Genomic DNA, 14,294 nt, shown 5'->3' on the forward strand with positions numbered 1-14,294 from the left:
TGATTTTGTAACTTGAGTAATATTTCCATAATGTTTGTATTGTCCCTACAGATAAGCTATACCGTTATTCTATTCCCAGTGATCAAGTTTCATTTTCCTCTTTTTAAAAGAAGTATTATACACATGAAATTCTTTTCACTGGAATAAATTAACAGGAAGATAACCCCAATGAGTACAAGTTGGAAAGCCCATGAAGTTAAAAACATGCAAATTCACAATCTTTATTTTGCAAGATGGAACTGCATTTTAAGTTGCTTTTTTGCCTTAAAAACGAGATAGCTTGCTTGGTATGAGTGACATAAAACAGCTACTTTTGGATTTTACCCTTCTATATTTTGCAGCACATTTTTTCCACTTTACTGAAAAAAAACAAACCCTCATCCTTTTCAGTAAGTTCAGAAGCTGGCAGAAATTTCATATCAATAGTTAATCACAGACTGTTACAGGAAGCAACTAAGATTTTAAGAATAGGATCATTTACACACCAACCACGTGTCAGTACACTCAAAAATATATTATTAAAAAAAAAAAAAAAAAAAAAAGGAGAGGAGATCAACATAAGGAAAAATTATTGGGGAAAAGTTATGAAATGTTTACTTGCACAATCTTATCACAGTGGATAGAAACATAGCACCAAATCAAGATTGAGCATTTTCCTTTCAATGTTTCCTAACCTCTGAGAGCCTGACTTTGCACCAGGAAAAGAAAACCTCATGATGTGGTATCATGCTAATATCAATATGGGTCACCAGGCAAGCTGTGAGCTGGTATAGCACTGCAATTTGAGCTAACGGAACAACAGCCAATGGCAGTACTGGGCTGCCATACTCTGAGTGGATTAAGGAGCATAAGCAACAGCGACATGCTTTGGTAGTTGGCTTCCCAAATTTGATGCAGTGGAGAAACATCATGACTCTGAACTGTTAGATTCTACAGTGTGCTCTGGATGGGTTTGTGGGACTGGGACTGAAAGTCCTTCTGCTCTCTTCTCTCCGATGTATCACATTGGCTGTATTATCCAGTCTATCACTCTGAAATCCCTGATCTGACCGTGCCTGGCTTAGTTTACCTTCATCAAACTCTCAGAAATGTCAATACAGCTAAATAACTGTACAGCTCCTTCCAAAAAGAACGAACTAAATACACACAGAAAGCTTCAGTCTAAAACAAGTAACTTGGCAACATTAAGATCAATGGAAGCAGGATCCTGAAAATGGGAAGTGCCAGGTTGCCCTGAAGGTTACAGGCAGGGCAAGGAGCTTTTTGCAGTCCTTGGGATCATTCCTTCTATTTCCAGAGAAAGACAGAGATCTAAGTAGAAAGTGATCAGTTCTCTGCTTTTGAGTAACTTTCTCCTATTTTCTTGTATCTAATCAACTTATTTGGACTCACTTATTATTGCTTACCTTTCCAAAATACATCTCCATTCTAAACAGCCCACATATCTTCAGCCTATTTATGAGCTTCCTTAAATCACATCATCTATTTCTGAATGCTTCTATTTTTCTTCAAGAAAGCTTCCCAAGAAATGACACAATATTGAAAGGATAAATCACCTAATCTATAGAGGGATGTATTTTCCATATTTCTAGTGACATTTAACATTGTTTATCTTTGGATCATTACAGGCAAGAATTTTCACAAAGCTGGCTATAACATTCATATTATCATCCTAAACATTTATAATTAATTTCAAACACAGCAGCATGTATGGCAAATCCATATTGTCCAATTCTTTTGCATAGCAGAATCTAACGATCTGTTGCACTAAAAGATTTCACAGAACTTTTTCCAAAAGAAAGCAAGAATTTTGTTAGGGGAAGAAAGCATTGCCTTTAAGGAAACAGAAGTTTAAGTCCCTTAAGCAGGCAGGAACATTCATTTCCCCAACACAGTCAAACCCAGTTTGATGTACTGCATTACAATGCATGTGCTCTATCACTAGTGGCGCTTTGAAAAAAAACTTTTTTTTTTTTTTTTTTTAAAGAAGAGATGTAAAGGGGCTGGAGTGGTACAATCATCTTATGACTTCCCATTAGCATTTACAAACATTTGCTAATGTTAAAGAACCTCTGAAATGCATGTTTAAAAATCTGCATCCTAGATGCAGTAAGAGTGAGTCATTTCCCATTCAACAAATAAAAGATAGACCCATGAAGTCATGGCATTTTATTTTATTTATACAGCAGTTGCTGTTCTTCTAACATCCAGGTTGCTGGCACTGAGAAGAGAGTTGGAATAGATTGCCTTTGGGAAATAAATTTTATGAAATTCATATGTAAGATTTCAGATCATTGTTATTAATCTTAAATTTACAAATATCCTTGGAGATAAATGTATTTACTTTTGGAAAAAAGAAAACCCAGGTTGCTATTGCATTCATTTAGAAAATAACTGGCTATGTCTGCAAGAAGAAGATTTAAGTACTTAATTCAAGAACTATTAAATTTCTTTCTTCACATGATTTTCTTGATCAATCCACTAGTGTGCGCTGTGGTATAAGAAACGTTAGCCACTCACACATACCCCAAACTTAATTTAACCATAAAAAAAAAAAACAAAAACAAAAACAACAAAAAACCCCCCAAAACCTTAAGTGTGATTAAAACCAGTATCAGCTTCTTTTTAATTAGATTTTCTAGTATTGTCTAATTTTAGTAATAACTATAGAGTCTAATCCACATTTAAAGTCATAATGTTAATATTTACACCAACCAGAACTCAAACTAAAATAAATCATGCCTGAAATGTAACAACCATAATCTGAAGTGAAACCTTTTTATGGTATTCTAACTCTCCTATTGGAAATATTTTATAAACCAGGCTTTATAGCACAGCTTCTTAGAGTATAAATAAAGGGATTCCATTTGCCCAAAATCACCAATAATGAGTTTTTAAAATGACTAGCTACTTATTTATGTGATTAAGGTGTCACTACTATATTGCAATGTTGAAAGGAAAGTCATTTCATTTCAATGACTGTTTGTCCTGATAAACGAAATAAACTTCCACAGCTGTATTCTTTGTCATACTTTCAATTTTCCCTGAGACTTGCAAACATTCTGCAGTTACATCAGTTTAAATTGTTTATTGATTCCAATAGATTGTATAAACACTTTGGAAATATAGCTCAGTGACCTAGAAAAAGCCAGATCAATCAGAGAACTTCTCAAGATTAATTTCAGAGATGTTGTGTCGAGTCCGATCAAGGAAACAGAACCATTTTCCCTTGTAATGTGACTAAAGGCATTTATTTTCTTTTATGAGATAAGGATTTTTTTTAAGGTCATACAGACAACATCTACCCTGATGAAAAAAAAAAAAAAAAAAAAAAAGAAGCTAAGCAGACAGTCTAGATCTTGTGCTAAAGATTAAAGTTATTTTAATGTATAATTTTATCCATTAGAATGAAATACTCCATTAGAAATACAAACAGGATACATCCACCCATGTACTCTAGTCAAACATCAGCTTGCAAACTTGAGAGCTGTAATAAATAGGAATTTTCAAATGTCAGACAATCCAATCAGCCACTTGCACATAGCAAAAATGTTAATATCACATTTCAACAGGAGATACTGATATATTTCATATCAGTAGAATTAATGCAAAGGTCTACTGCAGAATATTTGCAATGCCTATCATGACCCCTTCCCCCACTGTCACACCTCCTAGCCCTGTGAACAACTCGGTGCATGTGGCCTCCATGAAGAATTCATCAGCTTCAAAGACACAGACTTCATGCTGAGCAAAACCACATACAAGGACAAACTATCAGAGGACAGAAATCAATGAAGCACTGTAGTACCAGATTGACAATTGGAGAGAACACTACTGTAACTGGGGGAAAGAGGGAGAAAAAACTCTTAAAGCTAAGTATATCCTGAAAAAAACCCACAATCTGCAAGAACTTATACAAAGAACAAGATTCTCAGGAAAACCCAATAGATTTAATTCTAAAATAGAAAAAAACCTCACAGATTTTATATCCAAGTAGGCATTTATGCAGCATTCACAGTAAGTGGAGAAGTTGCTTCATTCTCATTTAAGAGGACATGAAGTGGTAATTCAGTACGATGAACTTGGTTCTCCGTGTATACTGGTCTGTATGGAGACACAATAGAAAGGCTGGGGTACGCTTCAGAGTTTTACTGGTCTACTTAGTAAAGAATACAATTTTCTTTTGCTTTTCCTTAAAATGACTGATGGCTATGACCCTCAGCGTAGATGCAGCGCAAAAGTGTTTTAGAGACGATATTGGTACACACCAGTTCCTCAATTGTAATGAAAATATATCAACATAAAAATCCTTACGTTCTCACAATATTTGAAGTAGAGGAAGTAGGCTGCTTTCACAGTGCCAGGATACTACTATGAAGCAGAAACAATTACACAAAAACAAGGCCTTAAATCAAAACACAGAAGCCTAAATATTTGGAAGCAGCTGCTGACAGCTTAGCTGTGTACCCATTTGCTCTCTCTCTTCAGTAAGAAATTAAAAAAAAGTCAAAATTCCTCATGTGTTCTATATAGTTCCTCTTACTTTCAAAAGCCCTGTTTACAGTTAGGCCTTAAAGCACTAGAGATACATTCAGTGCTGAGTTTTTAAATTAGGAAATGCTTTCTTTTGCCTCCTAAATTTCATATCTATCCATTAAAACTGTGGCAAGATACATCATCCCCATGTAAAAAGTAAAGCTTAAGTGGCAGACAGCTTCTGAGGTTTCAAGGAAGGCCAATACTCTAGCTGAGCAGTTGCCCCCAAAAGGTTGAAGTCATTCTGGTACTAAATCATCAGTATGTCATAAATGGGCTGCACCTCCTTATTCTCTTTGGAAGCTTCTCCACTTACCTTCTATCTTATCTGAATTTATTAATTTATACACAAAACAGATTTGACAGCAATCAATTTCAAATTTACTTACTGCTGCAACAAAATCAACGAATGAAGATGAAAAATAGTACAGATGTTGGTCAAAAATATGAAACAAGGCTTAGGTACAGTTCAGTTTTGCAGAATACAGTATGAAATAACAGACCTTCAAGTACTGATTCCAGAAGTTAAGTTAAAGAATGCAAAATAAGTAAACTACCCCAAGAGGTGAGACTGATAAACACAATAGATTAAACAGTGACCTTACTACCAAACTAAATTAAAAAAAAATCAGAAATAATGACTTTTAAATGGCTAGAAATGGACAGGAAACCTAGTTGCTGCCTCTCCCTAGAGCAAGCTTTTTTTCCTAAAAGGTCTGCTAAATTTTTCAGTGTTCTACCTTATACTAGAAAGTTCTCAGAACTTTTAACATATACTCTCACAGAAGTAAATCTGTCTTAGGATGTACACCACTCTCTAAAATATGAAGTGAACTACTTGCGTCTGGATTTTGTTATGCAACAAAACTAGTACTCAGGATCCTGGGGTGACCCATTTTAAGATCACTGAAGGCAAAGCTTCTGATAACTGAATTTTCAAGGACTTGATGTAGTATCTAGTATTTCATTAACATCTAACTATCAGTATATATCATTGTATCTTCATTTGTACTATCTAACTTCAGGCTGGTATTTCCTTAGCACTTGGAAAAATGTAATATAGAAAGACGGTAATAAAACAATAGAGGAATATCACGGAAGGGCATCTGATCCAGACTGTTAACCTCTGTCTTATTTCAAACAGAACTTAGGTTTTTGTTAAATTTTATAGTAGGTAAGATCACATATCAGCCATATAACCAGGAGAACATAAAAAAAAAAAAAAAGGCATTGAGCTGCACTTCATTCTGGAAGCAAAAGCCTGCCATTTCCAGAGTAGGAAAAAGAATCCTTTGATCCTGAATGCATGAGAAGTAACTTTGCCTCTCAACATAACAGAAATGGTCAAATACTCCTGATTGCTGTAGTCTCTTGAGAAAAGGATTTCTCTTGTGCCAGCACATAGCTCCATTCAGAGGACTTCTGTCATTACCTTACAGAATCCATCTCACTATTTTTCCTTTTCTTTACAAAAGGTACTTTGCTGCAGGTTTCAGTGCTGCAAGGAAGGCTTAGCTTATAAGTCCCCAAGAAAAACACCATCTTCTAGGAGTGCATGGGGATGTATATACACCATGAAAGCAAGGACTGGACTTGAATTTTGATTTCCTGAAGCAGCCCTGAGAGAATTTAGTGCTAATGCTCTTTCACAAAGCATACAGGATACTTATCTGTGCACAACCAAACAGACAGTGGGGGCAAGACAACCGCACTGTCACACTGCTGGCCACACATCATGGGCAGGAATTAGAGTGTGTATGTACCATTGCTCTGCACAGGAGCTAGAATCAAAATGGGAAGGAAGTGGAGTTGGATAGTCACATCACTCTGCTGTCAGTTTGCAACACCAGCTAATGCTTTCCTTAGGTGACCTAAATAATGAAAAATGTAAAAGTAAAGTATGAAAAATAATTATTCAAAACACTGCTGCTTTGTTCAGCAGTAAATATATTTACAGTTTTGCTGCTGGCTCAAACCCAGTGGAAATGGGGAGAGGGTTGATTTATGGTCTCTCTAGCAGGCTCACAGAAAGGGACTGGAAACTGCTAGAAAGGATACAAAGGGGGTCAGAGGACCTTTTGCAAGACCCCAATTTCTGTATCACTGAAAAGTATTGCAGTGGCTTAACATCCACTCAGCAGGGCTCTGGGAAGTACTTCCAAGAAAGCAGACTTTCACTTCACAGTACTTTTTTAAAAAAGGGAAAAAAAGGAACTAAAGGTCGAGGTGGGGAGTCAAGTTTCACATTGGCTATGGGTTGACTAGCATTAAAAAAAAATAGTCTGGATATTCTAAGCTCTTTGTCTTTGTAATTCAAAATAAAATTGAGGAAATAAACACCAAATACGGTGAGATAAGACTCTATATTCTTGCAAATACACTAGCACTGATGTATTTTCAGTAGTACTGATTTTCTCTGTATTTCTATGATCTGAACAGCAACGTTTGCATGCATTTCCAAACACTGACCTCTGATCCATGTTTGTCATTCCAAGTATGATGCTCAGTATAGAGTCAGCTAAAACCATTGCTATCTCAGCAGCATGAAACAGAGATCAAATGTTTTAGACTATGCCCTTTACCTTCTCATTTTGAGTTTTTTCTGATGACAAAAGTAAATGTTTACATCCTTAACATAAAGAGATGTTACAACTCTAAAGAGCCGAGAACATTTGTTCTAATAAGAAGAAAAAACATAATTTCACAAGATCACAAATCTCTTCTGGAAAGGGGCTCATAAAGAGAAAAAACCAAGAACATTCAGACAAGTTCAAGATTAACTGGCAGACAACTAAATTACTATGCATGCTCACAACTTAAAAGACTTTCCTGCTATCAATATAAGGGAACCTGTCAGCTTTAAATATAATGCATTTTAAAATTTACACACACCCCCACCCCCCCCTAAAAGGAGTCTAGCTGAAAAAAAGAGTAAAAAAATCACCATTAGAGTATCTCTTCCCCAGACATGGGTAACTAACACACAAACTCTGTCACAAGAGAATAGACAAGATGACAGTGAAACCTCCTCCAAACCCCAGATACATCCTAATCTCTGTATAACATTTCTCAAGAAACACTATTACACAGAACAAGTAAGTTTTCAAGCAGAGGAAGATGTTAAAACACCTACTTGATCTTTATGAGTATTAAAAATTCAATCCTCACCTTCCATCTGTTACTTTTCTTTTTAAAGACAAAAACTGAGACAACTTTTCTTGTTTGAAAAAAAGCATTAGGCTGTGTGTAGGGCTATAAAAATGCACCCTGAAAGCACTGACTGAGGTACCAATGGTAACAAGGATGAAACAGCCTGGCACAAGTGTGAACAAGCAACCAAAGTACATCTCCAAGTAGAGCCTCAGTAAAAACTTCAGCATTTAGGACAGGACATCTCCTTGATCCTCAGCTTCTCACAATTATTTTATTTATTTGCTTACTCACGCCTAGCTTTGTACACAGTTTTTCTGTTCCCAGAAAGCCATCTAATAACTTGCTAAACTGAATGTACAGTAGAAGCATTGATCACTAAGTACACGTTCTACTCACCAGGACGTAAGGAATACTCTCCTTGAAGGACTGGAGGACTTAAGCATGAAAAAAATCTGTTGCTTTTGACGTTTCTTCCATTCCACCCTCATGAGACACTGAAGCTGTGAGGTTTGCCCAAAATATTAACCCAGAGATTGAAATCCACTGAACTAAGGGATATTAGAAACTGTCTCCACCCCAATTCCATTGGAGTTAGTGAAGACTACTAAGAAAACTAATTTATATAAAGTAATTATTATACACACAATTGCTGCAGAGGCCCACGCTTCAACTCAAACAAACCAAAATCTTAGGATGTCAGTAAAGCACAGAGATTGGAAAATAATACATGAATTAGATTAAAGCTAGCCCAAGCATGTTAGGCATGCTAGTCACACATCTGACTACAGCACAGCCACAGGTAGGTGCTTGCAAACACTAATCAGAAGGAAAAAGATTTCCAAGTATCTCCCCAGTGAAGCCAACTTGATGTGTATCTATATTTACCTTCCTGAGATTCTAATCGCCTCTAAAACAGTGATTATTTAAGTATTCTCTATTTTAGATGGTAATTGGCAGCCTAAAATCTGGGCCTTCATCGTTTCAGAGAAGGTTAGCAACAGAACCTTTTCATTGCCATATTATTAGGATTGTATGCATTAAGCAGAGAGGTGATGGCAATCGCAGCACCTGACGAAAAGTCAAATGACAACATAGTGGTTGGGAAAAGATTTTTCAGTCTCTTCAGCCTGAGCACCTCCAAACATGCAAACTATAGTCATGTAAGTACTCTTATTATCTGCTTATATTAATAAATCCAGAATTTCACAAACAAAACCAAGCCGCTACCTTTCCTTTAGAGAAGATCGATTTAACACGGAACTGAGAGAATGCTTCTGAAATGCTGGAGGTGCTGAATGCTCTGATGAACCAGCAGAATGGGACGGTCTGTTGGGTGGATCTGAGATCACATCCTCATTGCAAACATCAGAACTGTGAAAGTATTTTCCATGAGTAGATTTTGCCTGTAAAAAAACCCACCAAACCTTGATTATGAATATCAAGATGTACAGTTTTGACGGTTTTATTTTTGAAACCAAAATGTTAAAGGTTACGCATACATACAGGAATATCTGCCTTCTGGGAAAAAAACAAGGACCCTCATTTCACAGAAACAGCCCTGATCTAAACTAAATCACCAGGTGTCAGATGACTCTTGGAATCTAACACACCATCTTATAACAAAGTCTGCTGTAACATCCCTTTTATCACCTTTTCTGACTACACAGTTTAAAGGCTTACCCTGCACAGGAATATACGGAGTTGGAATGATGCCTCAGAATCTAAATACAAACCTTAGACTTCTCCTCAGTGTGGGACCCCTTGTTCTTAGACTTTTTTTTTTTTCCCCCCTCATGATTTCCTGTTTCTCAAAGGAAAACTCAGGCCATCTACACATCTACTCACTCTTCACTGAACTAGTTATTCCTTCCATAGTTCCTCTTAGCCTGAAACATAGTACAAAAATGTCCCCTTTTACCTGGCATGGGGACTTTTACAGGAGCTGCTTCCCAAAGCTGAGTTAAAAAAAAACAAAGCCCAGAACAAAATGAGACCAACAATAATCAGGTTATTAATTAGCTCTTTCGAGGCTGCATGGGTTTTTCCTCAGCTTTGGGAAACAGCTCCTCTTAAACAAGGCTATACTATATTTCTGGCAAGAAAAAGATACATTCTCTTCAGCCTTGATTTTGTGAGAATCACAAGTGATTGCTGCAACAAGAACACAAATTAACATGTAGCTCAGCTATCTGTATTCTCCAGTGCTTACTCCCAAAATCTACTTTCCCATGGGGGGGGTGGGGAGCAGAGGGATAGGGGACACAATATGACTTTAAAATAGTCATCATTACAAAAAAAAAAAAAAAAAACTAAAACAAAACAAAAAGCAAACAACAAACAAACAAACAAAAAAGACATATTTAGCATATTTAGTAGAGATTCTGTTTTCTTTACCGTTTCTCATTTACAGCCATGGAACAATCCAGAAGTGGCACAATATACTGGACTCACATGGAATGTAAAACTGCAATCCTTGGTAATAAAAGTTTAGAATCTGACAAAAGTGCATTTAACATATATCAAGGTTTATCCTATTAATTCCCCTTCTTTCCTCCTCCCTGTTATCATAAGTTTTCCCAGCCATTAGAAAATCTAAGAGGCATACATAATTAAATGCCTAAACCCACAAATTCTATAGTATGTCAGGAACAGAGGCAAAAACAACTAAATGGGGATGAAAAAAATGTAAAATAGCAAAACCCAAAAGAACCCCGACATTACTCTTCAGGTCCATTTAATACAGAAAGCAGATAAAAAAGAAAGGATGTGAAATAACAGAACAGTGGCTTGCCAGCTGTACCAGTGCTACCTTTGCGTATGATTTCAGAGTGGAGTATGTGCTCAGAATGACTAGGAAGGCAAACACAAACTGCCTTTAAAGGCACTTCTACAGCCTTGTCACAAGCCTTAATGCCAAGGAGAAGCGAGTTCTGTACCTCTAGGCATGAATATCTTATAGAGTGTTAAGTTTCACTTTTCTATTTGTAAATAATCTGTCAGCAGCTCTAAACTGGGTTAGATCAGATTTAAAATGCCCTTTCCTTGCTTTTGATACTACACTAGATAAAGTTGCAAAAATACTTATGGCAGGACAATCCTTCTCACTCAGAGCTTCCCAAAAAACAATGTTTAAACAATAGCACTTCAGAGTACTCACTTCAGCTTTCTTGGGTCTGTAGCTGCCAAGAAGAGAAGGATCTGGAGAAAGAAAAAAAGTGCATCCCAGAAGAAATTCAAAAGAAATTCTGAATGTCTTAAATTTTATGAAATCTTTTACAAAAACAACTTACCGCTTGTCCCAAACAGTACGAAAGCAATTTATTATTATACATTATAAAATTCTGAACAGTGTGCTCAGAATATTTTCATGAAATCACCTTCTTTAGCTGAAATCAATGACTTAATATTTAATGGAATATAATGTTTATAATAATGAATCAGCTTACGCACCATCTCCTTCATAGCCAGAAGTGGCACATTTTGTTAAGCTATTAATTGCCTAAATCAATATAAAATCAAGCTCTACCATTCCCCAAAATTCTCATGTACATTACCTTACTAATCTTCTCTGAACAAGGTTTCCTATGACTACCTCTCCCTCCCCCTATCATCTCTTCATTCCTTCCCTCACCACTGACCCACAAACATGAGTGTGAAGCCCGTGGAAACACACATGGGGAAACTATTAGCTACATACTGGGTTAGGCTGTTTCACCAACGCCAATATGCACCTCAGCCCTGAGGGACTGACATTAAACTATGTTTGCCTTCTTCATGGGGTTATATCAGTCTGTACTGAACAACCCTCACACTGACCCAAGCCCAAAGAGGTACCTTTGTTCTGTACTGCAATGTAAAGACACCCCTCTATCAGCTCCCTGCACGAAAGCAAAAAAAGTCTAAACTGTACCATCAGTATTAAGATTTCTAATACTAGGAATCTGTTTTTTTTCAGAAGTTACAGTTAAGCTTCAAAACAGACAGGTGACCTGTGAATCCTCTGGATATTAATAATGAGGATTTTGGTCTCCTAACCACTGGCCAGAAACCAACTCATTTCATAAGTATGCAATGGTATCAGATGATAATAGGTCTGTTACGTTATCCAGCTACTACAGATTGGTAAATATGACCCCAAAAGGAATCTAGTGAAACATTTAAAATCCTGCACCCAGTGCTACTGCAAAGAACAAATGTAAAATAACAAGTTTAAAATTATTTGTTACGTAACAATTTATAATTAGTGAGGAGGCACAATAAAAATGAGGCAGAACATACATAACAAACAAATACTAATGAGACTCATTAAAATCCTCATATTGCCAGACACCTGCAATCAAATCAAGTTTTAGGGTACCTCCTTAAATTTCTGGTCCCACACCTTTTATTACACCCTCACTTACTGATACCAGTGAATACCAAACCAGATATTGGAGCACATCCTGGATGCTCATTAATAATAGTAAGTCACTGATCCACTACTCACAAGTACTGCTGAACTAAACATTATTCATTTTTGAAGCAACAGAGCCCTTGAACTTCAAAATGATCAATACTCCAAGCCTGATCAACACACCCACTGACTAGTGCAGATTTGCTCCACTATCCAACTCATCAAAACAAGTGGAGTGAAACACGCACTCGCCTGGGCTTTGATATTTTCTACTCCTACTTCCATATCATATAGAACTACGTTCCAAATTTCTTGAGGTAAAGAACTATTCAGAACCAGCTTTTACAGCATATTCAATATTCTTCCTATTGCTAGGAAGAAAGAACAGCTTTTTCTCTATTATAGACTATTTTTATAATAAATTAAAAAAAAAAAAAACCAAAAAACAAACAAAAAAAAACACAAAACAAAAACCCCAAAACAAAATAACCTCACTAAACTACTGCAGAAGACAAAAGCATTAATGAGATTTATAGTAGAAAATACTAACCATGGTCTACCTTTGTCCAGGCTTCCGCTGTGCTTTCTCGCATGGGACACCACATATGAAGTTTAATAACAGGACTTGGTAGTTCAACCTGAAGCAAAAATACTGTTAAAATGCTCAGCAGCAGACGTATCAATTCCTATTTTTTTCTGTTTTCATTCATACGATCACATTTAGTCCTTTCTGAAATATTTTATTCTTATCTAAATACTATTTTAAAATATTTTCATAGTTTGCTCATATTACGTGTATTATTAGCATTACTGTGCATAAACAAAAGCAGTGCTAGGAGGGTCTAGAAACTCTAAATGTCATCTTGTTCGAAGAAGAAAAATGCAGATAATTTCTCCTTCATCTATAATATCTGCAGTCTTTTTAAACAACTCTTGGTATCTTATATTTTATCTAAACAGTTCAGACCTCACCAAGAGAGATCCAAATCTCTTTCTAATTAAGAAAGTTACATTTAACAATCTAATTTTAATCTTCATATAAGACAAAATTTCCAGGCCAAAAGAGTCCTCAGCAGTAAAGACACCCTAAAAGGAACACGCCGTCTAGAAAGGCCACAACAGTCCAGATATGGTATATTAATAGACAAGCTTCTTCCTTTTTTGTACAAACATAACCAAGCAATCTAAATCAATAATCAGTGTTTAAAGATGCTATAATTAAACTGTGAACTTCACCTATAGATCAAAAACCAGAAGAATTGATTAAAAGGAGTTAAAAGAAAAATATCTGAGAGAGAGATAAACAGTAGGTTGATGAATGATTAATGGCTTATTAAGGCTAATCTGAATTTCTAAAAGGTACCTATGTGTAGAGTAAAACTTAGAAAATAATTCTAAAATTTGTTAAGATATTATTAACTCACTTGTACATAAACTAGAAAAAATAAAATAAAGTGAGAAGCAAACTAATTAAACACGAAATTGTCTCAAGGACTGTGACAAGTGTCCAGAATTGTAGACAAATCCTAATGTCATAGCACAGAATCAGAACAATCCCATTTTTGCCCCTACACATTCAAAGTGGTTTTCTAAAAAAAAAGAATTGTTACAATCATAAGAAAAATTAAGAGGGGAAAAAAAAAATGACAATATGATCCTCCAAGAGGCTGGGAAATCTGGCCCCCTTGTATTAAAGCACTTAAACATAGCTTCTTTAAATAAGTACCTATTTTCAGAACAATTTTTCATGTACAGTTAGCAAAAAGTCCTTATGCGTGTGCTAAAGTCAGGTTGGTTATGAACTCTAAGTCAAAGTGTTAGAGATGTAGCTCTGAGCAAAGGAAGCGTTTCAAAGATCATAGGATGCCAACATAAAAAAAGTTGAAAGAGAGGAAGTGTAAGTGTTCATAATGTGACTAGACACTCTTTCTTTGAAGTCTTATTCAGGAATTTTTAATACTAATATCAATTACTTCCAGGCTGAATTTATACACCTATTATCCTGTCTAGTGCGCTGGAAGAAAAGAAATGGGGCCTCAGAGAATTTAACCAAGACATTCATGAAAGAATTTGATCTTTGTCTGTTACTAACGCAGATAAAAGAAATTTTATTTTAGTTAATTTTACATTTAAAGCACTATGTGACAGACTGTTAAGGAGAGAAAAATTACTTATCTAAACTAAGAGCTGAATGAGTTTTTGGAGCAGTATT

General features: G+C 35.9%; 1 protein-coding gene across 2 annotated transcripts in view; it reads right to left on the minus strand.

Moving 5' to 3' along the window:
* SPATA6 (spermatogenesis associated 6) overlaps window positions 1–14,294 on the minus strand; it is a 47,285-nt gene that overhangs the window by 15,133 nt on the left and 17,858 nt on the right. For both annotated transcript variants that reach the window (XM_042808000.1, XM_042808002.1), the window contains exons 8-10: window positions 12,633–12,720; window positions 10,847–10,887; window positions 8,917–9,092 (exon numbers count right to left, since the gene is read on the minus strand). In XM_042808000.1, coding sequence (XP_042663934.1) covers window positions 8,917–9,092; window positions 10,847–10,887; window positions 12,633–12,720 — 305 coding nt within the window. The remainder of the gene's footprint in view (window positions 1–8,916; window positions 9,093–10,846; window positions 10,888–12,632; window positions 12,721–14,294) is intronic.

Source organism: Tyto alba, unplaced genomic scaffold (genome assembly GCF_018691265.1).
Source record: "Tyto alba isolate M040663 unplaced genomic scaffold, T.alba_DEE_v4.0 Super-Scaffold_1000006, whole genome shotgun sequence".
Taxonomy (NCBI): domain Eukaryota; kingdom Metazoa; phylum Chordata; class Aves; order Strigiformes; family Tytonidae; genus Tyto; species Tyto alba.